This window comes from Dermacentor silvarum, chromosome 3 (genome assembly GCF_013339745.2).
Source record: "Dermacentor silvarum isolate Dsil-2018 chromosome 3, BIME_Dsil_1.4, whole genome shotgun sequence".
NCBI lineage: Eukaryota > Metazoa > Arthropoda > Arachnida > Ixodida > Ixodidae > Dermacentor > Dermacentor silvarum.
In genome coordinates this window covers 121,898,908-121,926,417 of record NC_051156.1, presented here as the reverse complement: position 1 = coordinate 121,926,417, position 27,510 = coordinate 121,898,908, and the positions used below count along the sequence as shown (strand labels likewise).

The 27,510-nt window shown below is 48.8% G+C and overlaps 1 protein-coding gene and 1 non-coding gene across 2 annotated transcripts; one reads left to right on the top strand and one right to left on the bottom strand.

Moving 5' to 3' along the window:
• The first annotated feature begins 3,703 nt into the window (after positions 1-3,703).
• On the top strand, positions 3,704-27,205 carry LOC119444732 (acetylcholinesterase-1). Its single transcript, XM_037709084.2, has 2 exons — positions 3,704-5,166; positions 26,968-27,205. The coding sequence occupies exons 1-2, from the start codon at positions 3,704-3,706 to the stop codon at positions 27,203-27,205; spliced, it is 1,701 nt and encodes a 566-aa protein (XP_037565012.2).
• On the bottom strand, positions 6,219-6,291 carry Trnat-agu (transfer RNA threonine (anticodon AGU)). Its single transcript has one exon. It is a non-coding gene; the product is annotated as a tRNA-Thr (tRNA).
• Positions 27,206-27,510: the final 305 nt, after the last annotated feature.

Below are 27,510 nucleotides of genomic sequence, written 5' to 3'. Positions count from 1 at the left end.
GTCCGATCGTACCCTTTCCGCTCACAGTGTTGCTCGCGCATTCTGAGAGCGCGTGAGATCTTATCGCGCTGCCGCACAGCGAGACGCGCAACTTGCCGCTCGCGGAATGACACACGCGTTCTTGCCGCTAGCGTGGCCGTACCTTTAGCCGCCTCAAAGTTTGCATTTTCTTTTTGTATGTTCGTGCTGTTTAAACTATTATTCACATAATATTCATAGGAGCTCGTTAAAGTCATCCACATTAAAATGTGAACTCGCATATTGTAGTTAACTTGCATTGCAATTTCAAGTCCCGTTTAATACCCACTGCTGAGGCTTAATGACTCAGTTGCCAAGCACGAGGTCGCGTGTTCGACTCCCGGATGTGGCCGCCCCTTTTCTCATGAGTGGAATGCGAGAACGCTTGAGTGCTTTGGAAAATATAGGCTATGCTATAATAGAGTGCACTAGTGTAGACAAATGTGCGGAATTAAACTCTGCAATGTCCAACGTATAGTTTTTTCTAAGCTATACTCGCCAACTTTCAGTGGCAGCGCAGCCAAAGCTGCATGGGCGGAGTTTGTCTGCTTGTGCTATTACGCCAAGTAGTACCATGCATGACATGGCAGTTCAAGTTTCAGTGTTGCCAGTCAGTTCAGCACGTGAGCGTTTTCTTTTAAGGCGAAAACCTTATATGTCTCATGTTGAGCTCTCCGTTTCAAGGCCGTTTCAAAACCGCTTCGTCGACACGAGATGGTCCTCCTAGGATAAGGGGCGATAATGCGCACAAAACCGCGATTAAAGGTGAAAGAATGATTAGGCAAGTGCATTGAAGTGATAATGGGCATACAGAGAGGTGAATGAGGTGAAGAGTGAACTAAGGGGGAATTAAAGGGGTTTAGTTGGGTGATAGTAGTCAAAAGAAAGGTAATGACGAGATAAAGTGAGCTATAAGATCGTAAAGAGTGAATTAAGAGTAAATCAAGGTGAATCAAGTGGTGATAGGGTGAATCAAGGGTGATGAAAATTGTGTGATGGAAGTAAAACCGAGATGGGATATAGTCAATGAAAGTGAACCAAGCAGTGATCGGGTGAATCAAGACTGAATCAAGTGTGAATTAAGAGTAAATAAAGGGGTTATGTAGTGGGGGAGTGACTTGCAAAAAAATAATGCGAGATTTGAGGGTACAAGTGAGAGTGACTCAGCAAAATGTGCTGAGTCACGGTACGAGTTTGTTGATATCAGAAAGGGTGACTTGCGAACTTGCGAAAGAAAAACGTGATTAGACTTGCAAAAATGACTGTAAATTGTGGATTCAGAGTGACGACGACTCAGTAAAAAAAGTGGCAGCACACGGGCTTTCACCTTCCATTGATCTTAGTTGTAGCATAAGGGATCCCTAGTAGTTTTATTGCGATAGCAATTATATGGACACTCCAGGCGCATTTGTGCCGTCGGCGTCACCGTTATGTTCCGTGTAAAGTCCAACAGTGATAACACTGTCGCCGCCCGCCGTATGTGCGAGTGAAAGCGCGCGAGAGGAGCCGACAATCGCGGCTCAGTCTGGCGCGCGTACGAGAGGAAGGTTGACAGGAAACGCACCGTCTCCCGTCGCGCAAACGGTCGTCGAGGGAAGGGAGGGAGGGAGGGAGAGATGGGCGGCGTTGTTCTTGGTCAGCAACTACGTATTTCGCCACCGCGTGCAAGGGGAACCGACAATCGCAGCTAAATCTCGCGCGCGCAGGGAGGAAAGCGGGGAGGCAGCGCGGCATGGAAGAGGGGGGGGGGGGGGTGGAGGGGAGACAGGCGTTCTTCTCCGGCACCAAGTGCGTCCTCTGCGCAGCCGCGCGCCAGGCACCCAACGTTGATGTGGTTCCCACGGGAATGCTGGACGCTGGCCCCTTGCAAGAATTAGTCGCCTCGCCGTGACGGTCATTTCGCGGAAGCCGTTTCCAAGCAGGGCGGTGGCTGTTGTCTCGGAAGGGGCTCCTGGTTGGCGCGTCACTGTCGGCGCCTGGTCTCGTCGTAGTTCGGGAGCGCGCTGGTGCTTCAGGGAAACGCACCAAGAGCGACATTGCCGTTTTAGCGACGCACGAGGTCGATGACCCATTTCAGCCTGGGGACTAATTGCTCATCCATCAGTCCCAGGTGACGGTGACGCTCCCCGGCCGCGAAACACGACAAGCATGAAGAGCACTCCACAGCTTCACGTCTGTCGGTGAGGCATCCTTTGTCCCGAAGGACCGCCAGACACAACGGTTTACACAGTGTTGGTGAGCGTTGCAGTTCTCAGACGGGTGGTCGTTGGCACTGCACGTTTCTTTGCCTCTACATGATTGTGGTGCATGGCCGAACCCCTGGCACTTAAGCACCGCCTCGGGATCGACACATACGATGAGAAGTTAATTTTTATATATCCTGCGTCGGAAGAAGAGTGGGTGGAGGCGCTCAAGAGCTCCTACCTCACCGCTCAGCTACGGGCTGTCCAGAGGGCCCACGACGCGGCGGTCAGGCACGCCTTGCCCGTCCCAACGTGGGAGCAGCCCGCGGTGGCTCCTCCCCCGTAAGGGGTTCTCGGAGTCGCTCCTCAGGACCTAAAATAAAGTTCACTGCCTGCCTGCCTGCGTCGAGAGAGGTGGGGGGAATGCTTTTGGCGAAAGTAAGAATGACATGTCTGGTGGGGATTTGTTCATCGTTTCTTCGGATTGTTATTCTGCGAACTTTGATCCCATTTGTTCTTGGGACCTCTCGAGGAGTTGCTCATCACTCAAGCTGAGAAAATCTTTCTCTAAGATAACGCCCCTGTAGGTGTTTAGATAGCGATGGGCAGAAATCGTGGCTTTGGTGTGATCATTACTGGCGAGATCAGACAGCTTTTGTACTTGTTATTTGTTTCTCAGTTCCATTAGGCGGTCTCCGCTGGTCATTTTTGTGGGTTTGTAGTCTTTACCAATTTTTTTATGCCAAGAATTTTGCCACCAAGAAATGGGATAGCTTACGCAGACTTGTTCTTCCTTCAATATGTAAGATGTGGTAACGTGGAAAAGTGTCTATGTCGATTCGGAGGGTAATTTGAAAATGTGATTCGGTGCGAACTCATTACACAGGCCGATCTGGAAGGCGGGGGAACACTACTGCAATCCCGCTTTCCCCAGACACGGCTAAGCCGCGCCCGGCTAGGCGCGGGAGGATCCAACCCCCATGTGCTCGGTTCCGTGGGGTCGATACACACCAAACGCCTGCGTAAGCAGACGCCCCTGCGTGGTATTTGTCGTAGAGTTTATAACTAAAAAGTCAATTATGGTAATTGGCGCATTCCGTGACTGGATTACTTTGGTTTTTCTTGCGAGTGATGTCCAACTTGACACGCAATTATTCCGTAGTGACGTCATTCGAGTAACTTTGTGGCGTTTCAAAAAAGTGTAGAGTGCAACTATGATTTAAAATCATGCCACAACAGCATGGGATTTCCTCCCACACTGTTCCTTTCAAGGTCACCTGGGCGTACATTGTTGAGTAGGGGACTAATAACTGTTGTCCGCAGTAATTAGGTAAATCAAGGTGTTAAGTAAGTCTGCTAGTTTCTTTGTTGTTGGTTTTTCTCAACAGACTACTCACCTCCAGTAGCCACTGCTTATATCACCTGTGTTTATATTATGCCATTTCAGGTTGACAGTTGTTGCGGTGAGCTTTTGCATCATTGCTTTGGTCTTTTGTACTACCATGGTCATCCTACAACTCAAGAACCCTGTGCGCTCTGCTCTGGCATCGCTGGAATGCCTGGTCGTATGGACTTCAGCAGGAAAAGTCCGAGGCAGAGTCGTTCAGTACAACATCACAGGCACCGTCTACAGCATCATCGCCTTCTACGGTATCCCCTTCGCGGAACCTCCCATCGGCCGGAACCGGTTTATGGCGCCCAAGTGCGCGAAACCACGCACCGGGGTTTTAGACGCCACATACAAGAGACCACCTTGCAAGCAGGAGGACATGCACACGCCAAAAAAGAACCACATCATAGACTCCTCCAATACGACTGAGGAATGCTTGCACATAAATGTATGGGTACCGGGTACTTGCGCGAATCCTGAAAAGCAGCGCGCCGTCCTTTTCTGGCTGTACGGAGGCGCGTTCGAGAGCGGCGGGAACATCTACGACTTCTACGACGGCCGCTTCCTGTCCGGTCTGGGAAACTTGGTGGTCGCGGTGCCCAACTACCGCGTCTCGCTCTTCGGCTTCCTCAACTCGAGCACGGGTCACGACGTGCGGGGAAACATGGGTCTGCACGATCAAATTCTGGCGCTACGGTGGGTTCGCGACAACATCGGTCGCTTCGGCGGAGACCGCGACAACATCCTGGTGGCGGGCGACAGAAGAGGCGCCATATCGCTGACGCTCCTGATGGCCAGTCCGCTCGGATCGCCGTTCACCTTCCGTAGGGTTTACCTCATGAGTGGCATCATGGACACTCTGCTGGTCACTGAGGCGGGCAGCGAGGCACGTGCCGCTTTCAAAGCGATTGCAGACGCCGCTAAGTGCCAGTCGGAGAATGCGACCATTGTGTTGCGCTGTCTTGCGGAGCAAAGCGCCTCGGCACTCTTCGAAGCCTCCGAGGAAGTGCAGATGCAACTCAGGCCGAGCCGAGAGGGACCCCTGCTTCCCGCCGACGCCATAAAAATTGGGAAACGCGACATTAGCAATCTCGAAGTTATGATGAGCAGTACTCTGAACGAGGCCATGTCGCTCTTCCAGAACCTTTTGCCGCAGTTTTGGGGCAAAAAGCAGACGGATCCCAAAGAAACCATGAGGGCGTTGCTCAAGATGGGCTTCAGTGGCGTGAACGAGTCGGATCTTGACATCATGCTCAACTTCCTGAGAAAGCATCACTATGACGTCGACGACCCGGACTATAAAGGTTGGGTCGATCTTATAGGCGACATGCTCTTGCGTTGTCCGACGAAGAGTTTCGCAGATGAGCTGGCGAAAGGCGGCGCGACCGCCTATTACCACATCTACGAGCCGAAGCCATCTTATTCCTTGTTCGATGGCGACAGCGCAAGCCACGGCGAAGACGTGCTTGTACTATTCGGCACAGTAACCTTTCTCTACCCTGAGCTTGCCACGGATGAGGAAAGAGCCACAACGCTTCGCATGATTCGCACACTCTCCAATTTCGCAAATAACGGGTAAGACACTTGTTATTATTCACAGAACAATATTTCACACGCAAAGAAGAGATGGGCGGAGTATTGGTAGTTCTGGATAGACGACAATTTCACGGAAGTGCACCAATGGTTAACTTGCCGGAAAACATTTTATGACAACAGGGACGCACACTGACACACCCATAAAGCACAGACAAGACGAGCGCCACGATGACACAGACCGCTCGTATCGTCTGTGCGTCTCCATGTATGCGCATAAATTTGCTCCCCTTTTGACCGTTCGACCAACTAGCCCAACAATAAATAATAAATACTCCTGCGAAATGTTTTATATGCGAAGCATTCCTTGGCGAACATTTGCCACTTTGACAGTATCTATCTATCTATCTATCTATCTATCTATCTATCTATCTATCTTGCCGCCTACGTCTCGGTGCTCTCATGGTAGTTTCTGGAACTTGGTAGGTACCAAAATTGGCAGAGTATGACAAGAGCGTATGAAGAACATAAATGATAGGCCATGACATGAATATCAAGACATGTGTGTCATGTAGGTCATGAAACAGCCGCCTACGTCTTGGTGCTCTCATGGTCGTTTCGTTAACTTCGTAGGTACCAAAGTTGGCATAGTATGACAAGTGTATAACGAGCATAAATGATAGGTGCTGCCTATCTATCGGGCTTCTTTCACACTCGGAAAAACACTTATGTAGCACGTATTGAGCAACAGAAAGCTGTATCGCGAGTTTTTCACGTTCCTCTGCAATTTTCTCATTGACACTTTGATAATTAGGACAGTACATCCCGAATTAGATAATTAAAATTACCTAGTTAAATCTCAGTAACGAAAAATTACTGGCGGCTACTTCACTGTACTAGAAATACGCACTAGGTTTGCTTCGCGTAACGCCGTTCCTCTTTTTTTAAATCGTGCTGCGTGTTAGCTGGGACACCCTGTATATATAAGAAGCCAACAAACAAACACACCAAGGGCAGCATGAGGGAAATTACTTGTGCTCATTAGTTGAATTAACGAAATGATAATGGAAATTAAAATGGATGAAAAAACAACTGGTCGCAGGTGGGACATGAACCCACGTCTTCGCATTACTCGTGCGATGCTCTTACCAATTAAGCTACTGCGGCGCCGTTTTCCCATCCACTTCGTGGGGTATTTATGTTTTACTACTATAAGTAACCCTGGGAGCGTTAGCCATCCCCACAAGTCGCAAATCTTGGCGGTGGATGTGGAACATCCTTTCTGCCGCAGGCGTGACGAGTACGTGATCTTTTTGGGGTGAATAACAATAAACCCACACATGCTACCTTAAGGTATCAATGTTGCCGGATTCGAGACCCATGTTATGTGATGAACGAGAAGAAAGGAAACGGAGGTGCCCAATTTTTCTTAATCATAAGAAGCCAACAAAGACACCAAGGACAATATACGGCAAATTACGTGGGCTTACTAATTGAATTAACTAAATAATATATTAATGCAAATGACAGTGGATGAAAAACAACTTGCTGCAGGTGGCGAACGATCCCACGTCCTTCGCAGTATGCGTGCGGTGCTCTTCCCAATTGAGCTACAACAGCGCCGTTTTCCCATCCACTTTCTGAGGTATTTATGTTTTTACTATCACAACTAAGCCTGGGAGTGTTAGCCAGCTGTTCTAAAGTAATCTCCTAGGAATATTTTCTATCAGCACATTCGACTCTTATAGACTGCTCTGCAGGTGTTGTCCAGCTTACCTTACCTCATGCCATTGAGCCTTCCGGTCCTGCACTGAGTCGGCTATGTTCCCCCGATTACATTCGCCTACCAGATCTAGCCGTGACGTACATCTACGTCTTACCTGATCCCCCAACGCTACTGTCCTCTATTCGCAGAATGTCATGTTCCCGCACTCAGTCATCAGTATAAAGGGAAATGCCGCATGTCTCCCAATTGCGAATTTTGCACTATGCCCTCAAGTGATACCACAGGGTATCTCTCTTGCAACCCTAGCTCCAGTCTACGACTTTTCATGTTTCCTTCTTAATTGACCCTGCACCGCCTCCTGCCGTTATTGATTGGCAGCCCACGCTGTTAGATAACATAACGAAGATGATCGCCACTGACCTTCTGGCCGAACACGTGGACGCGCTTCGTTGCTCGCTCATGTACCACGAGATTTTTTTATCTCAATGACCGACCACTTGGCCAAACAAGAGTTATAAAGCATCGGATTCACACCGATGTCCCTATCGTGTCTCCTCGACTGAGCGCCAAGTTATAAAGTTGACAAAATACTTGCCCTGTTATGTCATCGAACCTTCTTCGAACCCCTGGGCATCTGCTGTCGTGCTCACTAGAAAGAAGGACAACAGTTGGCGCTTCTGTATCGACAACCGGAATGTTCTTCCCGATCCGGAGAAAGTTCGCGCAGTCAAGGATTTCCCTGTGCCGACATGCGCAAACGACGTTCGAAGCTTTGTAGGCGTCTGCTCCAACTTCTGCAGATTTGTGCGATATTATGCTGACATATATATCGCACGCCCTCTGACAAAACTTCTTAGGAAAGACGTGACTTTTGCCTGGAGTCCCAAACAAGCTAGTGCATTCACTCAGCTGACGACGCGACTCATTTCGCCACAGATTCTCGGCCACTTGGACGTGTCCGCTCCAACGGAAGTTCACACCGACGCCAGCGGCCACGGTATGGGCGCTGTTTTGACACAACGACAGCACGGTTGCGACCGTGTCATTGCGTACTGAAGCAGGGTTTGGGAAGGGGCTGTTGGGTATTCCATTGCAAACTTGACTTACAGCGCAAACATGAACAAAGGGACAGCAAAAATGACGAAAGACAAGCGCTGACTTACAACTGAAATTTTATTTGCTGTCCCTTTGCTTGTTTGTGCTGCAAGTCAAATCATTGCGTATGCTGACCGTCTTCTGTCACCAGCCGAACGCAATTTACTCGATCACCGAACGTGAATGCCTCGCTCTCGTTTGGGCAGTAGGTAAATTTCGCCCCTGCCTGTATGGACGGCCTTTCACGGTTGCCACCGATCACCGCGCCCTATGCTGGCTTTCGTCTTTAAGAGATCCAGCTGGACGTCTTGGTCGGTGGGCTCTACGGCTCCAAGAGTACTCTTACAAAGTGGCGTATACGACAGGCCGACTCCATGAGGACGCTGATTGCTTGTCACGTCATCCAGTAGGCCCACCAGACCTTCCTGAGACTGGCGAGTCAACTTGCGTCCTCGCGCTTACCGCATTTGGCGCCATCGCCGATGAGCAACGACGTGACCCTTACCTGAGAGACATCATTCTCAGCCTGACGGACCTTACAAGTTCCCCCCCTTTGCGTACGTTTGTGCTGCAAGATGGCATATTGTACCATTAGAACATGCACCCTGATGGCCCTGAACTGCTGCTGGTCGTTCCCAAGCATATGCGTGAGACTACACTCGCGCGGTTGCATGATGTTCCCACCGCTAGTCATCTGGGTATGTCAAAGACATATGACCGTGTTCGGCGTCGTTTCTTTTGACCCAGTATTTACCGTTCCGCTTGTCGTTTGTCCTCCTGTAAATCATCTCAGCACCTCAAAGAACCACCAGCCCTACCAGCTGGCTGTCTTGAGCCCATTGAAATATCATCTGAGCCATTCTTTCCGGTTGGTCTTGATCTCCTTGGCCCTTTTCATTTATCGATTAGTGGGAACAAGTGGATAGCAATTGCTGCTTACTACACCACCCGGTACGCGATCACGCGGGCTCGCCCTACCAGTTGTGCAACCGACGTTGCTGACTTCCTTTTGGAAGCTGCACCACGGCATTCCCCGACAAATCCTTACCGACCGGGGCCGCTACTTTCTCTCACAGGTTGTCCAGGACATCTTGCACACCTGCGCTAAAAAGCACAAGTTTACAACGGCGTATCATCCTCAGACCAACGGCCTCACAGCGCAGCTCAATATAACTATCACAGAAATGCTCGGTATGTACGTCTCTACCGACCACCGTGACTGGGATGCCGCTCTGCCGTTCATCACATTCGCCCACAATACGTACCGCCATGATTATGCTGGTTCCTCTACGTTTTTTCTCTTGGATGGACGAGACCCTTTACTACCGTTTGACACGACCCTCCCAGCCATTCTCGATACGTCACAATATGAGCGTGATGGGATATCTAGAGCTGCAGAGGCACGTGAGATCGCACGCCTGCGTCTGACCACTTCCCAGGAAAAGCAACGACGCATATATGACGCTCGTCACAGCGATGCCCACTTCAACCGTGGTGACATCGTGCTTCTTTGAAAACCAGCACGGCGACTTGGTCTTTCTGAGAAGCTGATTTCGCCCTATTCAAGTCCGTACCGTGTCTTGCGTTAAGTGACAGACGTGACCTACGAGATACGTCTCGATACCTCCACACCGCGATCCTCCTCTGATATCATTCACGTCGCTCGACTGAAGCGATATCACTCGAACCTACCAAGTGCCAGGAAAGCGCCTTCGCCGCCGGGCGTTATGCTACGAGGCGCTGCAGTAGCGAACAATGATGACAGGACTGACGAAGACGAAGATCGCCGATAGTCGTGCGCACGGACTTCATCTTGTATGCCTGTCATCTGCCGATCTTGTACACATATTGTCCCGCGCATTTTCATCCCGTAACAGTAACACACACATATATATATATATATATATATATATATATATTGCTACGATACGGGAGGACGCTTGAAAGTGAAGGAAGACGACGTGAGTTCGGACTGTGACATCATCGGTCCCTAGGTCTCTCGCATCCATCATTTCCATTCATAAACGCATCTCACCGTAACAGTATTGGTGGAGGTGCTGGGTAACGAAGAGGAGTCCAGGACGAACGACCAAGGAAGCGCAACATCTGAAATTACGCCGAAGCCGCCGCCTGGCCGCACTACCACCGCTTCCAATGGACAAGGTTCCTAACGGTGATAACGCGCTGACTTCGTCTGGCGCAACGTGGCAACATCACATGGCGCCACGGACCTTCGCCGGAAAGGTCGGAGAAGACGTTGAAGAGTGGCTGAACCACTACAGTCGGGTAAGTCGATACAACCGTTGGAATTCGGACACCCGGCTGACCAACGTGCCATTGTTTCTAGAAGGCACGGCGCTCGTGTGGTTTGAAAACCACGAAGAAACTCTAGCCACATGGGAAGACTTCGTGGATGAAGTAAAGAGCTGCTTTGGGGACCCATCTTTGAAGAAGAAGCGCTCTGAGCAGACTTTTATGCAGCGTGCTCAAGTGCCAGGCGAGACTTGCACAATTTACATTAAAGAAATCTTGAAACTGTGCAAGTCTGTAGACCCTCGCATGAAAGAAGAAGACAAGGTCGGACATCTTCTGAAAGGGATTGCCAAGGACGTCTACAACTTCCTCATAGGAAAGGACACCTTGGAGTCTGTAGCCGACGTGATCAAACATTGTCGCACGTTTGAGACTCTGAAGGCTAGGCGCATTACACCTAAGTTTGGTAGACTCGCCAACGTCACCACCGTTGCGAGTGCTGACGTTGGTCCTATACCACCCTGCGATCTCGCGTCAACGATACGACAAATCGTACGCGAAGAACGTGATCGACGTGAAGCTGTCGCTGCGACAAGAGCACGTGTCAGCGATGCCTATTTGCCTTACGAGGCAACGTGTGCGTCCGTTCATGCCACGGGGTATGACGATGCGCCACGATCACGAGCACCGGAACGACCAACCTACGACTTACATCGTCGCGATGGCCCGCAGAACGCCTTCAACCAACCACATACCATGGCGTCGTCGTGGGACGATCATCACGAATACACGGAGCCTAGTGGAAGGGTGCGTGATGTGCGTGAGGCACCTGTGTGCATTCTAGTGCGGTGTCCGTGGACACGTGGCTCGATTCTGCCCTGAGCGCCGTCGCGGACAACCACGGTTTTACGAGAATCCGCCGGCGTCTCCTCGACGGAACAATCGGCGCGGTAGTGCTCGCTGGACACGGGACACGTACTTCGGAAACAGTTTCCAGTAGAACTCCCGTGGTGACACGTTCATGGGCAACAACTACCGACAGAACACCCGCAGCGACTCGCCCGCCTCCGTACGAAGCTTGACGCCCCCAACTGCACGCCGGCGCCGTTCTCTATCGCCTGGTCGCCGTGTCACTTCCCCACCGCCGGGAAACTAGGTGGTGCGGCCGATGGAGGTGAGGTCGCCGAACATTTGTCACAACACACACGCATGCCTCCAGCAGTTTCGATGATACAGAACAAGGTTCACGTCCTCGTAGACGGACTTCCGACGATGGCTTTTATAGACACTGGAGCAGCTGTTTCGGTTATGAGTTTAAATTTTAAATCACGGCTAGGACCCAAAGTGATGTTTTGCTGAGACAACTGTGCCACATTCCGTGCAGTGAGTGGGGAGTCGCTGTACCCTGTCGGGATGTGTGTTGCGAGTCTACCTTTAGGCCACAGAGTGTTCAAGGTGGAATTTGCTGTTCTGACTAGCTCCACGTACGACGTAATCTTGGGGATCGATTTTCTACTAGAGTGCGGCGCCACTGTAGAGTGCGGCGCTGGTGAAATTTTGTTCTCCGCTTTTACTGAGGGGTCTCCGCGCTGTCATGGTACCCTCGCCGTCACTGACGATATTTCCTTGCCGCCCCAGTCGATGAAGAGAGTGCCCGTTGATACCTCTGCTGTAGACGCTGGAACGTTTGATGTCCTTGTGGAGCCGGTCCCCCTCAACTGCGTCAAGAAAAATGTGCTCAGTGCCGCGTTGCGCAATTTATACTACCGATGGGCGATCCTCATTATGGGTGCTGAATTGTTCTAGTGAGCCTGTCGTGCTACCCAGTAGAATGCGGCTTGCCCTCTTCGAACAAAATGCGAGCAGTTGTATTGCAGCTTTAAGCAACGAAACAGTAGACCACGTGGCTGTCACTCACCCTACAGAGGACAAGTTTCTGGGTATGGTCCACAAGTCGTTGCCGTCAGAGAAACGCCGAGCCTTGGTCCACGTACTGGCCAAGCATGCCGCAGTCTTTGATTTTGCGCATAGCGAGGAACAATTTTGGGTGTCAGAGTCACGTACTCGTCACGTGATTGACACGGGATCCGCTCATCCTATCCGGCACAAACCGTACCGTGTATCACCTGCAGAGCGCAAAATCATTGCTTAATAGGTGGAAGAAATGCTCAAGAAGAAGATCATTCAGGAGTCATGCAGCCCTTGGGCTGCACCTGTGATCCTTGTAAGGAAGAAAGACGGTTCTTGGAGATTATGTGTAGATTACCGACGTCTCTACTCTACCACCAAAAAGTATGTATACCCGCTTCCCAGGATTGATACGTAATTGACTGCTTGCATTCTGCCTCGTACTTCTCCTCCGTGGATCTAAGGTCCGGTTATTGGCAAATTCCCATGCATTCGGATGACAAGGAGAAAACGGCCTTTGTAACCCCAGATGGTCTGTTTGAATTCAATGTAATGCCGTTTGGCTTGTGTAACGGCCCAGCCACGTTTGAGCGCTTCATGGATACTATTCTTATGTTATCTTGATGACGTTGTAATTTTTGGCCGTACACTTGATGAGCACAATCGCCGTCTTGACATCGTTCTTACATCTCTTGAGAGAGCTTCGCTCACCTTGAATTCTAAGTGTCACTTCGGCAACCGTGAGACTCTGGTTCTTGGTCATCTTGTCGACAAGCATGGCGTTCGGCCTGACCCTCAAAAGGTCGCTGCAGTTAGCAGCTTCAAACAACCGCAGTCACTACGAGAGTTGCGAAGTTTCTTGGGCTTGTGCTCGTACTTCCATCGCTTCGTGCCTAAATTTTCCGACCTGGCTTACCCCCTGACATGTCTACTCAGCAAGGACGTGCCTTTTCAGTGGTCAGCAGAATGCGAGTCATCGTTTAAGCAGCTCAAATTTGTACTGACTTCAGGGCCCTTACTTCGTCACTATGACCCATCTGCTGCAACCGAACTTCACACCGACGCCAGTGGTATAGGCCTCGGGGCCGTCTTGGTTCAACGGCATGACACCATAGAACATGTGGTTGCCTATGCCAGTCGTTGTTTAAGTAAACCTGAGCGCAAGTATACGGTGACGGAGCAAGAATGTCTCGCGGTCGTCTTCGCTGTCCACAAGTTTCGCCCGTATATCTACCAACGCCGATTCTCAATTGTCACCGACCATCACTCGTTATGTTGGCTCATCGGACTACGCGACCCATCCGGCCGTCTCGCTCGTTGGGCCATACGATTACAATAATATGACTTTGAAGTGTGTTACAAGAGCGGTCGTCGTCACGCTGACGCTGATTGTTTATCAAGGCTTCCCCTTTCGACGACGGAGTGTGACGCAGACAATTTCGATGAATACCTAGCAGTTGTTGACCCTCTATTTCCTGACCTTACCACCTTTCGCACGGAGCAACGCAGCGACACCAGTCTGGCTCCTCTATGTCCGAAGCGAATGGTCAACGCCGTTACGTTGTAAAGGATGGCATTCTTTACAAGCAAAATTATTCTGGCAAGGGTGCCCGTTTGCTTCTAATCGTACCGACAAGCTTGCGACGTGATGTGCTCCAAGTAATGCACGATGACTCTACATCTGGACATATGGGACTTTCCAGGACGTTTCAGCGCACACAAGAACGTTTCTTCTGGCCAAAGATGCGCCAAAGCGTAGCAGCGTACGTTGCGAGCTGTGAACTGTGTCAACGCTACAAGCGCCCAACTAGCGGCCCTCCCGGACTTCTTCATTCCCATCACGCCCCCTGCTTCACCGTTTGAGGTAGTTGGTGTTAACCTGCTCAGCCCTCTGCCGCGATCAACGACAGGCAACCGGTGGATTATAGTATGCGTCGATCACCTGACACGTTATGCAGAAAGTGCGGCGATTCGTGCAGCAACGGCCGCTGAAGTTTCACACTTCATGCTCTCATTCGTCATTTTACGCCATGGATCCCCTCGTGTTATTATCAGTGATCGTGGCCGGCAATTTGTTGCCGATGTGGTTGAAGAGCTTCTCCGGCTTTCTACGTCTCATTTTCGTCACGCCAACTCGTACCACCCACAGACTAACGGTTTAACTGAACGGACCAACAGAACTCTCAACATGCTTGCGATGTATGTTGATTCCGCTCACAAAACTTGGGACACTGTGTTGCCTTTCATAACTTTCGCCTACAATACCGCAAAACACGAGACCACCGGATACAGCCCATTTTATCTCCTATACGCCCGCCAACCGCGTACAGCTCTCGATTCTATCCTTCCGTTCTCCGAAACCGCCGAAACTTCTCTGGCCGAAACACTTTGCCGCGCAGAAGAGGCCCGGCGCATCGCCCGCCTTCGTACTTTTGCCTCCCAAGAACGCTCTAAAACCCGTTATGACGAGCGCCATCAGCACGTATCGTACGAGAAAGGCGATTTGGTGTGGCTATGGACACCACTTCGGGAGCGCGGCCTATACCAAAAGTTCTTGGCCTGTTACACCGGCCCCTTTGTCGTAATGGCACATCTCAGTGATGTCACGTACGTGATTTGTAGACTCTTGTCAACTGGCCGCCGCTCAAGCAAGACCAACGTCGTCCATGTCGCCCGTCGTAAACGTTTCCACCACCGGAACTCCAACTGACTCGCCCGGCGGGCATCGTCTGCAAAGGGGGGAATTACTACGATACGGGAGGACGCTTGAAAGTGAAGGAAGACGACGTTTGTTCGGACTGTGACATCATCGGTCCCTAGGCCTCTCGCATCCATCATTTCCATTAACACACGCATCTCACCGTAACAATATATATGTATATATATATATATATATATATATATATATATATATAGTAGTAACTGGATTTTTCAATGGGCCAAGCGTATTTAGGAAAATCAGAAGCACAACTTCGCGGTTATCTTAGGTTTATTACTTTCCCAACAGTTTCGGTCGGTGGACCGACCTTTTTCAAGGGATACAGGAAAATCTTGCAACAGTCTTTTTATATCTTCAGGTAGAGAAAGAAGGCGCCAAAAAAAGGTGAGAAAGGAGAGATAGAGAGATATATAACAAAGTTGAACATGCCAAAAAAAGGGGAGGGAGAGTTAAAGGAAAGACCCCAAGACCTGGTCGTGCCAGACAAAGCAGAGGGCAAGGTCGCTGTTAAACGTGTTTCACATGCACAATTGACGGACACGTCTGTCATGTTAAGTTGAACATGCAAAAGAGAGAGAGAGAGAGGGTTAAAGGAAAGACACCAAGACCTGGTCGTGCCGGACAAAGTAAAGGGCAAAAGACGAGAAGCACGAAAGAAGAAGAAATAACCTGCAAATATAGTAACAGCGTGGCGAAATCAGCATGAAATTGAAAAGCAAGGGCAAAACACGAGAAACACGAAAGAAGAAGAAGTAGCCTTAGCAAGACAGGTTGAAGTCATGTGCTTACAGACCTTGCAGTGGGGTTTACCACAAGGTCTGCAGCCTGATTCTATGTTTTGAACCGTGGTTGTCCTAGCTCTGACGAGGATATCTCTTAGATTTCTTCCCCGGGGATAGACAACTTGGGGTGGCTCTGTGAAAATTGAAGACAACCGTGTGCTCTGCTGAATGATATTAAAGTGTTTGTCTAGGATGTTGTTCACGTGCGGTAATGTAGATGAGTAGGTTAGGATAAGGTTGGTTTGGTTTTTCGGATGGCGGGGCTTTGAGCCCGTCAAAATTTCAAAATTTCATTTCTGTCTTTCATTTCTGACAGAAATGAAATTTTGACGGGCTCAAAGCCCCGCCATCCGAAAAACCAAACCAACCTTATCCTCACCTACTCATCTACATTACCGCACGTGAACAACATCCTAGCCAAACACTTTAATATCATTCAGCAGAGCACACGATTGTCTTCAATTTTCACAGAGCCACCCCGAGTTGTCTATCGCCGGGGAAGAAATCTAAGGGATATCCTTGTCAGAGCTAGGACAACCACGGTTCAAAACAAAGAATCAGGCTGCAGACCTTGTGGTAAACCCCGCTGCAAGCTCTGTAAGCACATGACTTCAACCTGTCTTGCTAAGGCTACTTCCTCTGATTTCGCATTCAAAATTAAGGAACCTCTAAATTGTGACAGCAGCAATGTGATCTACATGCTCCATTGTGAAGTCTGCGACCAACAGTATATAGGCCAGACTGGAACCGCGTTCAGACTCCGTCTAAATAACCACACTGCTCACACCCGCGCACTGCCACATCTCCCATTCTCAAAACATATCAGTCTGCCTGAGCATTCATTTGATAAAATACGTGTCACTCTTCTCCAGTCAGGCTTCCGCTCTTCTCGTGAACGGGAACAAAGAGAGTCATATTTTATCCACAAATTTAGAACAATCACGCACGGCATAAATGAACACATGGGAAACCTCTCGTTTCTTTCTCCATAAGTTAAATTAGCTAAAATCATAACTCAATCCCCGCATAGGCAAGCCGAACACGTGTGTGATGTCGAAAGAATGCCCACTACCCCAGTGGGGGAGCGGACCGAACCACCCACATTATTGTGCCTTGCTTTTTAATTTCATGCTTATTTTGCCACGCTGTTACTATTAGATTTGCAGATTATTTCTTCTTCTTTCGTGTTTCTCGTGTTTTGCCCTTGCTTTTCAATTTCAATTTCATGCTGATTTCGCCACGCTGTTACTGTCATATTTGCAGGCTACTTCTTCTTTCGTGTTTCTCGTGTTTTGCCCTTGCTTTTCAATTTCATGCTGATTTCGCCACGCTGTTACTATATTTGCAGGTTATTTCTTCTTCTTTTGTGTTTCTCGTCTTTTGCCCTTTACTTTGTCCGGCACGACCAGGTCTTGGTGCCTTTCCTTTAACTCTCCCTTTTTTTTCATGCTCAACTTAACATGACAGGCGTGTCCATCAATTGTGCATGTGTAAGACGCTTAACAGCTTAACAGCGACCTTGCCCTTTGCTTCGTCTGGCACGACCAGGTCTTGGTGTCTTTCCTTTAACTCTCTCTCTCTCTCTTTTTCTTTTTTTTTGCATGTTCAACTTAACATGACAGGCGTGTCCGTCAATTGTGCATGTGAAACACGCTTAACAGCGACCTTGCCCTCTGCTTTGTCTGGCACGACCAGGCCTTGGGGTCTTTCCTTTAACTCTCCCTCCTTTTTTTTGGCATGCTCAACTTTGTTATATATCTCTCTATCTCTCCTCTCTCACCTTTTTTTGGCGCCTTCTTTCTCTACCTGAAGATATAAAAAGACTGTTGCAAGATTTTCCTGTATCCCTTGAAAAAGGTCGGTCCACCGACCGAAACTGTTGGGAAAATAATAAACCTAAGATAACCGCGAAGTTGTGCTTCTGATTTTCATATATATATACATACATACATATGGTACATCACGGCGACCAGTGGTCACCAGGGCACATCTCATGCCACGAAACACGCTACAAACATACCCGATAGGGGAAAGTGGTGGTAACTCGTTAAGAATGACTTCGTATTGAAAGAGTGAACAGGACAACTGCAGGGTGAACGCTGGACTCAGCGCTGGTCCTGTACGTTTCTAACCACCAAGGATTTAAAAATTGAGTGGCGATGTGGAGGTAAATGCATGGAACATGCATTAGCATTACCGTCGCACCTGTTTGAGGTACCGGATTCATCATTCGAACCGCGTGCAATAGATTGCAAAGTGTTTTTCAGGGGCTCACTTGTCACACGTCCTGCCTTTTCGAGGAGCGAAGTCCTACTGACGGTGGCACGGAGAAGACTTTTTCTTTATATACTTTTTCTCCATTTTCAGATTTCTAATGAAGACGCATTAATAAATAACTGCAGCGCTAATGCAGCTCCACTAACGTGAAACCTGGGGAAGTGCGAAGCAGTGATGCGCCAGCGTTGTCGCTCGATGTGCGCTTGCAGCTCGGCGTCCATAGAATAAAGGAAGTTCCGGAGCGCGCCAACTGCTTCTAAAGCCCTGTTCCTTCCCTCTTGTCACATGGCGCGCGCTGATCGGGAGCTGGAGTAGCGATGGAGTGAGATGGAATCGACCGATGATGATGTTGATTTATTGGCATCCCCTTTGAAACGGCGCGGCGAAAAAAAGTGACCTAGCCTGCTTGATTTATTCAGGTATACTATACATGTACTTTATCTAGCATTTTTGTATACCTCTCATTATTCTTTTTCAAAAATTTACCTTGTACCACTAACTATGATTTTAAGAGATCAGGTCGTATCCATCTTTTCTCTACTTTTTTCCACCAGTGCTCTAATCGTCTCTTGCTGATCTCTACGGCTGATCTGTTGATGTTTCCTTCCACTTTAAACCCAAGCGCTTCTGGGAGTTGCACGTTACCTACGGTTCCCGCTTGTGGGGTGGTGGCGCCCTCTCTTGCGCTGCGCGGGTACCAGACTGGCGTTTAGGAAACGATTTTCACGAGTTTCTGTTCATTAATGCGCTTAATGCTTGATTATTCCTATCCTTTAAATTATTCTGAATCATGCTAGTTTATTTTGAACCGGCTTTGATCAATTATGCAGTTGTTTTGGCACTGTTTTGAGAACTTGCTTTGCGCGTGAACACGACGACATAAGATGACATTACACGCCGGCAGTCCCGGCCCCTAAAGTGCGAGTTTCCGCTAATTAATGCGCTTAATGCTTCCATTATTCCTATCTTTTACAATATTCTGAATCGTGTTAGTTTATTCTGCACTGGTTTTGATCAATTCCGCACTTGTTTTGACCCTGTTCTTGCGCGTGCCCAAGACATGAGGTCACATTGCACGCCGACAGTCCGGGCCCCTAACATGTGAGTTTCTGCTAATAAAGCGTTTAATGCTTTATTATTCCTATCTTTTACATTATTCTGAGTCGTGTTAGTTTATTTAGAACTCGTTTTGATCACTTCTGCACTTCTTGTGACCCTGTTTTTGCGCATGACCTCGACGACAAGAGATCACATTACACGCCGACAGCCCGGGCCCCTAAAGTGCGAGTTTCCGCTAATTAATGCGCATAATGCTTGATTATTCCTGTCTTTTACATTATTCTGAGTCGTGTTAGTTTATTTAGAACTCGTTTTGATCACTTCTGCACTTCTTGTGACCCTGTTTTCGCGCGTGGCCACGACGACAAGAGATCACATTACACGCCGACAGCCCGGGCCCCTAAAGTGCGAGTTTCCGCTAATTAATGCGCATAATGCTTGATTATTCCTGTCTTTTACATTATTCTGAGTCGTGTTAGTTTATTTAGAACTCGTTTTGATCACCTCTGCACTTCTTGTGACCCTGTTTTCGCGCGTGGCCACGACGACAAGAGATCACATTACACGCCGACAGCCCGGGCCCCTAAAGTGCGAGTTTCCGCTAATTAATGCGCATAATGCTTGATTATTCCTGTCTTTTACATTATTCTGAGTCGTGTTAGTTTATTTAGAACTCGTTTTGATCACTTCTGCACTTCTTGTGACCCTGTTTTTGCGCGTGGCCACGACGACAAGAGATCACATTACACGCCAACAGCCCGGGCCCCTAAAGTGCCTCGCACATTAAAAAAAAAAAAAAAAAAAAAAAAAACATTGCGCAGATGCCACGCACGGTGAAAATCGATGCCATGCGAAGCATTTTGCAAATACGAGGCTATCCAGCATTGTTTAGGGTTCCGCAAAGCGGTGCCAGGTGGAGCAAGGTGTTTGTCCAAATAGAGCAGTCGTGTGTACGGGTCGCGAGCGTACGTGCGTGCGATGACAGTGGCGCGACGACGACCACTTTGAAGACGATCCTATGACGGCAACGGCGCGATTTCTACGGCGGCCGTTCGACGCGAGCTTACGACATGGCGATGTTTGGGTTTACATGTAGAGTGGACGAGCGTAAGAGAGAGACACCGGTTCTGACGTCATCAGTGACCTGTTATGCGGTCGTATTTGCAATGGCTATTTCATGTGGTGTATGTTAAAACAACCGTGGCATTTGTACTTCGCCGAAGAAATGTTGAAACGTGATTAACCAGGGCAATCATGAAGTCTCTACAACGTTGCACAATTTCTACGCAGCGTAAGCTGCTACTAGGAAAGTAGGGGGGAAAGTGGGCCGGTCTCGAAGATAGTGCGTTCTCTTTAAAGGGCAATCTGTTACAAGGAAAGAAGACGAGAAAGTGGCACGGCGCTCACGCGTCGAGGGTCTAATAAAGGGCTGGCTGCTTTGAAACGACAGGAGTACCCGTGCGATCGTGGCCTAATGCATCGCCAGCAATAAACAGAGAAAATTTTTGTGTAGCTTGCACTAGGGGCGCAAGGCTAAACAAACAGCGGAGCTGATAGGCATATAAGTGGTCATGGCCTTACGGGTTGTGCTTTTTCGGAATTTATTTGTTATTGATCGATTATCGATTACCTTATCGATTGGCTATCGCAAGGTGTTGGCCGCGTATTTGGGCTAGGCTAAGCACTACCAAGTCATCCCAAGCATTTTTCTTGAATTTCTTCATTATTGATCAATTAGCTATTGATTGGCTATGGCAAGGTAATGGAGTATTTGGGCTAGGCTAAGCACTACCAAGTCATCCCCAGCATTTTCCAGAATTTATTGATTATTGATCGATTACTGACAAGCAATTGATTGGCTATCGATTGGCTATCGCAAGGTTAAGCGAGGCGCAGCTTTGTGCAGTGACGTCATCGCTAGGCGAGTTTTTGCGAACGCTACGCGGGGAAACGAAAAGCTTCAACAGCTCCGTTGTTAAAATGTTTTGCCAGCAAGTGATCGCAGCCTAATGATTCGAGCACCGAGCTGCTGTGCTCGCCGCAGAAGTTCGATTTCATCTTCGATCACACCTTATTTTCTCTTTATTAACACGAGGCGAGGCAGTAACGTAGATAGATAGATAGATAGCTAGCAAGCTACCTACCTACCTACCTACCTACATACCTACCTACCTACCTACCACTGAGTACCAAGAACGAGGCAAATAATGCTTCGTATTAAAAGAAATTGCGACAGAATACTTTTCCAAAGTAAAAATGTATAGTTAGGCAGAACACCTAATAGGAGCGAACCGTTGGAAGGCAGGTTAGGCCCACTGAATGCAAGGTACGTAGTATTCATTCGCTTGAATGAAAAGAATAGCTAGTTAGCGTCTTTTTATGTTTTTACCTTTCTTGAAGAACTAACCGCGACTTGTAACGAGTGTCCAACCGCTTTCTTGGGCAGATCTCGAAGACAGTGCAACCTATCACAGCGGTATAATCCACGTGGTGGTATCGTGCGTTACCGTACGGTGGTAAGGGGCGCGTTCTAGCATTGTGCCCTCGTGACAGCTAGCGTTTTGAGACAGTGTCGTTGGGACGCCGCGCCTCCTAGACCAGGGGTGCTACTCTTGACATTGTCAAATTCAGCCATATTGTCTAACTTTGTAATGCCGACAATTTGAACCAGTCAGAGAGCCCTGAAGACCTCGCTGACTGTTTCGAAATGCTGCCATTAGCAAATTTGACAACATGACGCCATTTGACAGTTTGCAAAATAGCACCCCAAGGGACGATCACTTCAAGAAGTACTATCACTTTCGGGACAAAGCGTCGACAGGTCGGCGCTCATAGGTGACAGTGATACTAGCACTGTGCGTATACGACATCTTGCTTGCACACGGCCACTCGGAAGCGCAGGTCTGATGTCTGAAAATACCAGACTGCTCCAGACGAACTTGGCTTATATGTGTTAGCAAGTTCTAAAACCGATCCAATGGTAGAAACTAGATAACGTGTGACGCTGTTGCCAAGCGATACATTTGCAACGAAAATGAGGTTCGAACGTGTTAGGATAAGGCGCAAGGTCCTTGGGCGCCAGGTGAATGAAGTTTAGGGAAATTTAGCTATATATTGCCGACCTAATTTCCTTGTTATTTGAACCGCAATACCCACGGCATAGTTTCCCTTCATTTACTAATGGGAACGTTGGCGCTGATGTCTACGGAAGCTGCAAGCAGGGCACTTCAGCCAGCATCGAATTGATGGGTAGTACAAGGATTTGCCGAAACGTCGTTCCTCTGGCTTTAAACAAACGGCTTCATGACTTTGCAGACTGATCATTTTCAAGAAAGCGTTATAAATGATCCAGTGAGCATTATTGAAATTGTCCGACGGTATGGTTAGAACACAGGAGCCTCTAGCACTGAAGCCACATATTGGAACCAATATGCTACGAACGATTGGACGAGCGGAACCACTGTAATTAGCAGTGATTGCGCATTGTTCGCAGTCTTATTGCCTTCTGCATTAGAAAAAAAGTATAGATTGCTTTTGAAATTGAGGCCAATGAAGGCAGATAAAGCGTAATGAACAAAAACGAAAGAACGTCTGAAGCTCCAAGCACGACGATCAGACATACCCATGTACTAACCATCATTCCCATGGGGGCTGAACGATCGCAGCGCCACAGTTCCCTGTAGCAAGTATTGTAGAAAACTCTATGACCTGCGGCACACGAGGTAACTAGCGCCTGATTTTTCACTGGAATGTTTATCATCATCACGCTCTGTAATGATGGCGAAAGAACACTGCCCGAAGTGCGAGTCCTCGGTATTCAGAAATGAGCCTTAATTTGAAGCCACGACTTGATTTGGTCAACTGCAGCACAAGGTAAAGCCTGACGTGAAATATGCGCTGAAGGAAACGCAACGATCATTCTTGACACGATCCTGTGAGGCGTAATCTTGCGCCGGACTTGACCGAGTCATCGCTTCAAGTTGAGTGCGCATTTCTGAATACAGGGGGAAACAGACAAGTAGCAATCAAATTGTAGAGATGGTGGCTAGCACAATTGTCGCATCTTAGCCTGCGGGTCGAGTATGTCTGCTATTTATTAGTCTCTCACAGCACAGTCACGATTATTCGCTGTTGCTCATGCATAAATATACAACACTAGCCGCCGCGATAGCTGCACTGGCTATGGCGTTTGCGTTGCAGAACTCGAGGTCGCGAGTTCGAGCTCGGTTGAGACGGCCGCATGTCGATCGGGGCGAAATGCTAGGACGCTCGTGTACGAAGATTTATATGCACGCTAAAAAAAGCGCCGGCGGTAAAAATCATTCCGGAGTCCCCCACAACCACGCGCTTTGTAAGCTCGTGGTTGTGGCAAGGTAACACCCTCTCTTCTCCGCTCTCACTCCTACGATGATGAATGCAATGGAGGTTTTGCTGAATTCAACTCATATTTGCCGCGTTCGCCCTGCTCTCGCGCCGTCTGTTGGGACCTTTGATTAATGTTGGCTTAAAGCCGGCTACAGAGCAGCGGCTTCAGTCGGTTTGTTTTTAACACGTAGTGTCTCTTCGACACCATTTCTAAAGCGTTTGACACCATTTATAACGCGTTGATTTTTCATTTACTAACGTAAAACCAGTTCAATGTGTATTCTTCATTAAATGAACGCTGCGGATCACGGTTATGCACATATATTTTGCCTCAAATAGGCCTGCGGTTTTCTTTGCACTGTATAATGTTGACGTGTATGACCCCATGCGAGCAGTGCTAGTAACTTGGTTGGTTTTGGCCGGGTGGTTGAATCGAGTGAAAGACAAAGTTTTTCGCGTTTAGGTAGCCCAAGAATCGTCTTTAAAACGACAACATAATTCACTCTATCATTAACAATAAATAACTTCTCGGCGCCCACTATAAAAGGGGGCATTGATGCCGCTATCAGGCTATCACTTTCAATGCAATGCAGCTCTTGAAGTGTGCAGAAAGGCCCACTCGTAATGTTCACCTTTTGAAGTATCACCCCCTCACATGTTGTGCTGTTTTGCTTGTTAACGATTGTCTAAATTCTTGCAGCGCGGGTGGTTTCATCGTTTCTGAAAATCCTGAGTCAAAAGTAGTGAGTTACGACCGTCAGACAATTGTTTGTTTTAGCTGTTTTCGGGAGGCGTCGCTGGTCGAAGGGTGTTGTGTCTAACAATGCAACCAGCACTCTACACCCAAAGCTTTTGTCGGCCTGCTATGAAAGCATGTTCTGTGCATGCGTGCAATTTCGACACCCGTATGGTTCACCTTTTGACCTTTTGCTGCATCGCTTTCCGCGCTGAAAGCACGAAACGCTCGTCGAGTGGAATTGCGGGTCATTTGATATAAAGCTCCAATGGCAGGCCACCAAAAAAATTTCGCGCCTTTAAAAACAAAAATGACCTCATTTGTGTTTTTAATATGGCTGCACATTATTTTTTTTCTTTCGCCGGAAATGCACCCTCGTCACACAGATGGCGCTAAGCCCTTAAACCGTCGATGAACCACCATGTTTTGAACGTATGGGCCTCTATGGAAGCTTCGTTACCCGGTATATTTACCTTGTTTCTGGCGCATAATACCCCATAATTTCTTTAGAGGATATACAAAGCCATTCGCAACGCGTCAAACATTTCCTTCGCTATTAGATTGGCGGCAACGCTGAAGAAACTTCCGATACTGTAACTATCGGTAAATGTTTTGCACGCTCCGAGACGTCACTTGATAACAGTAATAACAATGTCGATCTAAATGGTCGCGAAGCTTCGGACAAAAAGCGGTTCAGAACGAATTGTCACCGACATCAGAAAGGGTGGTTATGGCAGCAGCGATTGAAGCGCGACTATGTTTGGAGGAAACAAACATTCGGAAAGAAAAAGCGTTTTTTAATTAATGCGAGACATAGTTAGATTCATTCGACGAAAATAAAATTCCTAATCAATTTTATGCACGCATGGCGAAAAAAGAACAACTCTATTTTACTTGATCATTAGCAAAAAAACATTACACCATCGTCCCGTAGGGGAACCCTGAGTAGTATGCGAAGCAGCCATGGGGTCGACCACGGCGCTGACACTGGCGATGACGCTGGCGCTGTCCGTGGCACTCATCGCGGCGTTGCGTAGGTAAGATTTGCGACGCTTCTCGACGGGTAATGGCTGATCTCGTCGAAAACCTCCGACCCGCCCCCAGACGCACCAGCAACAGTCACCAACGCCACGCGCGTTTGGTGCGAACGCGGATAAAACGCCGACGGCGTCGACAACAGTTCTGCGCGTTGTGGCGCCCCCCAGCGGAGTATGCAGCGCCTACAGTGTACTCTTCTAGTACACTGTAGCAGCGCCTAACGTCGCGCCTCTAACCTAAGCTTCTTCGCATTATCGCGCGTGGAGCCGCAGGAGTTGCCATTCGTTGCGCAATCAGGAGCCAGGAGCGGAGAGGAGGAATGCCGAGAGGAGAGGTGTTACAAGGAGAGGAGAGGGAGGAGGATGCGCAGTGCGGGCGGACGCCGCCCGGTGGAGAGAGGGATGGAGGGAGGGAGTGACATAGCCCCGACCATAAGCTGTTTCGCATCTATTGAATACCTTTTTTCAGCGCCCACCGTGAGAGCACCCACCGATAGCGGCGGACGTTGGCGCCGCTATCACTTGCAATGCAATGCAGCTCTTGAAGTGGACAGAAAGGCGCGCTCGTCAAGTTCACGCCCCCCTCACATGTTGTGTTGCTTTGCTTGTCGACGTTTGTCTCAATTTGGTGACGTGGGTAGTTTCATTGTTTCTTAACCTGTTCACAGTCAGAAGTAGTGATTTGCGACCGCCAGATAGTTGTTTAGTTTAGTTGTTTTCGTGGGACAGCGCTGGCCGACGGGCTTGGCGTCCGACGAAAGGACGAGCACTCTACGCCCAAAGCGTTCGTTGGCCTCCAAACAAAGTATGTTACGTGAAGCAATGCGATTTCGACACCCGTACGGCTGAACTTTTCCTGCATCGCTTTCCGCGCTGAACGCTCGAAACGCCCATCAAGTCGAATGGCGGGGCATTTGAATATACAGCTCTAATGGCCAGCCTTCGGAAACAAATTTCGCGCCTTTGAGAACAAAATGACGTCACTTCTGTTTGTAACGGATATGACGTCAAATTGTTTTTCCTTCCGCCGGAAGTGTTCCCTCCTCACACAGATGGCGCTAAGCCCCATAAACCGCAGCTGAACCGCAGATGAACCGCCATGTTTTGAACGTATGGGCTTCTATGGAAGCTTCGCTACCAGGTATATTTACCTTGGTAATAATTCGATTAGAACAAACTCCGGGAAAATGTTCAAGCTGCGAGCCACATTGTACGTAAAATTCCGGTGACGTAAACATCCCCACTTTCTAGCGGCTTGAAGCGTGGATGTGCTGGCAACGGGTATGCCACGCTGAACGCGTGGCAAAAGTATCCATGCCAATTCTCTGCTGCGCAGAGCACACGAGCACGCAGGTCTGGTGTTTGTATACGACGCTTGACGGCGTCTGCTGGTATAGAGCTGTCAAGCCAGGTAGGTGCATGCGCGGTCACCTACACTGTGATGAATGCGCGGCATGCCGTATGAGGGCCTTCAATTTGCAGGAGCGGGGGCCGCTTGCGCGCTCTACATGGCAACGAACGGCTTTCCACTACGTTCCATTTCGTTGCCGCATTGACGAACAGTGCTCAGCGATTGAAACGCAATACTCGGACAACATGGCGGCAGGCGCCTTTTTGCGCCACCGATGGGCGCTGGTGACACTGAGATGATGCATTTTTTGTGTCACATGAAAGCGAGAATCTTCTTGATGCATCGTAACTGCACTCGGCCGCCTCCGCGATCACCCAGCGATAAGCGTGAGCGCGAAAGTGCTGGTGGCCATGCTGTCCGAGTATCACGTTTCAATCGCCGAGCACTGTATACCTGCAATGTCAAACTTTACTTGCGGACGTGGCGAAAAGCGAACACGCGCAGCGCAACTTTTCGAATTTTGCCACTTGCGCAGGTCTGTGCCGAAGCTGGTAGACGGCAGTTCGTGGCCGGCGATTCACAATGGGTCCACCGACGAAATCGTGCGGCTCACCCACGCCGGCTATAACTACGGCAGCAGGCCAGAGCACGACTGTTACCTGGCTGAACAGATCCACATATATTATAAAGAACGAGAACAGGACAGCTCGTCACAGCGGGCCAGGACAGGCTTCAGTGTCTTCGACGCGACCCTGTGGCGGGTGGCGGAGTAACTTATGCGACTTTATATGCGACATCGCCTTGCATAAATTTCCCACATACGTATTATTTTATTTTATTTATTTATTACATTGTGCACAAACAAGGTTTAAACATGGTGGGCATCATAAAGGTACATATGAAATACAATACAAGACAGTTTTATTCGCCCGTTTTTTCATACATGTGAATCTGTTGGTCAGCCTAAGCACATAGTGCTTGTCGGCTGAGCTGGCAGCTGGTGGATACATCAGCAGTTACAAGGCTCAATGATACACAAAAGACCAGATAGCAGGATCCGGTCTTGCGGGATATAAAA

Coding starts and splice junctions, on each gene's coding strand:
- LOC119444732 (XM_037709084.2), top strand. CDS start 3,704: ATGGTCATCCTACAACTCAAGAACCCTGTGCGCTCTGCTCTGGCATCG. Junction 5,167..26,967: donor TCCAATTTCGCAAATAACGG/GTAAGACACTTG, acceptor CCACTTGCGCAG/GTCTGTGCCGAAGCTGGTAG.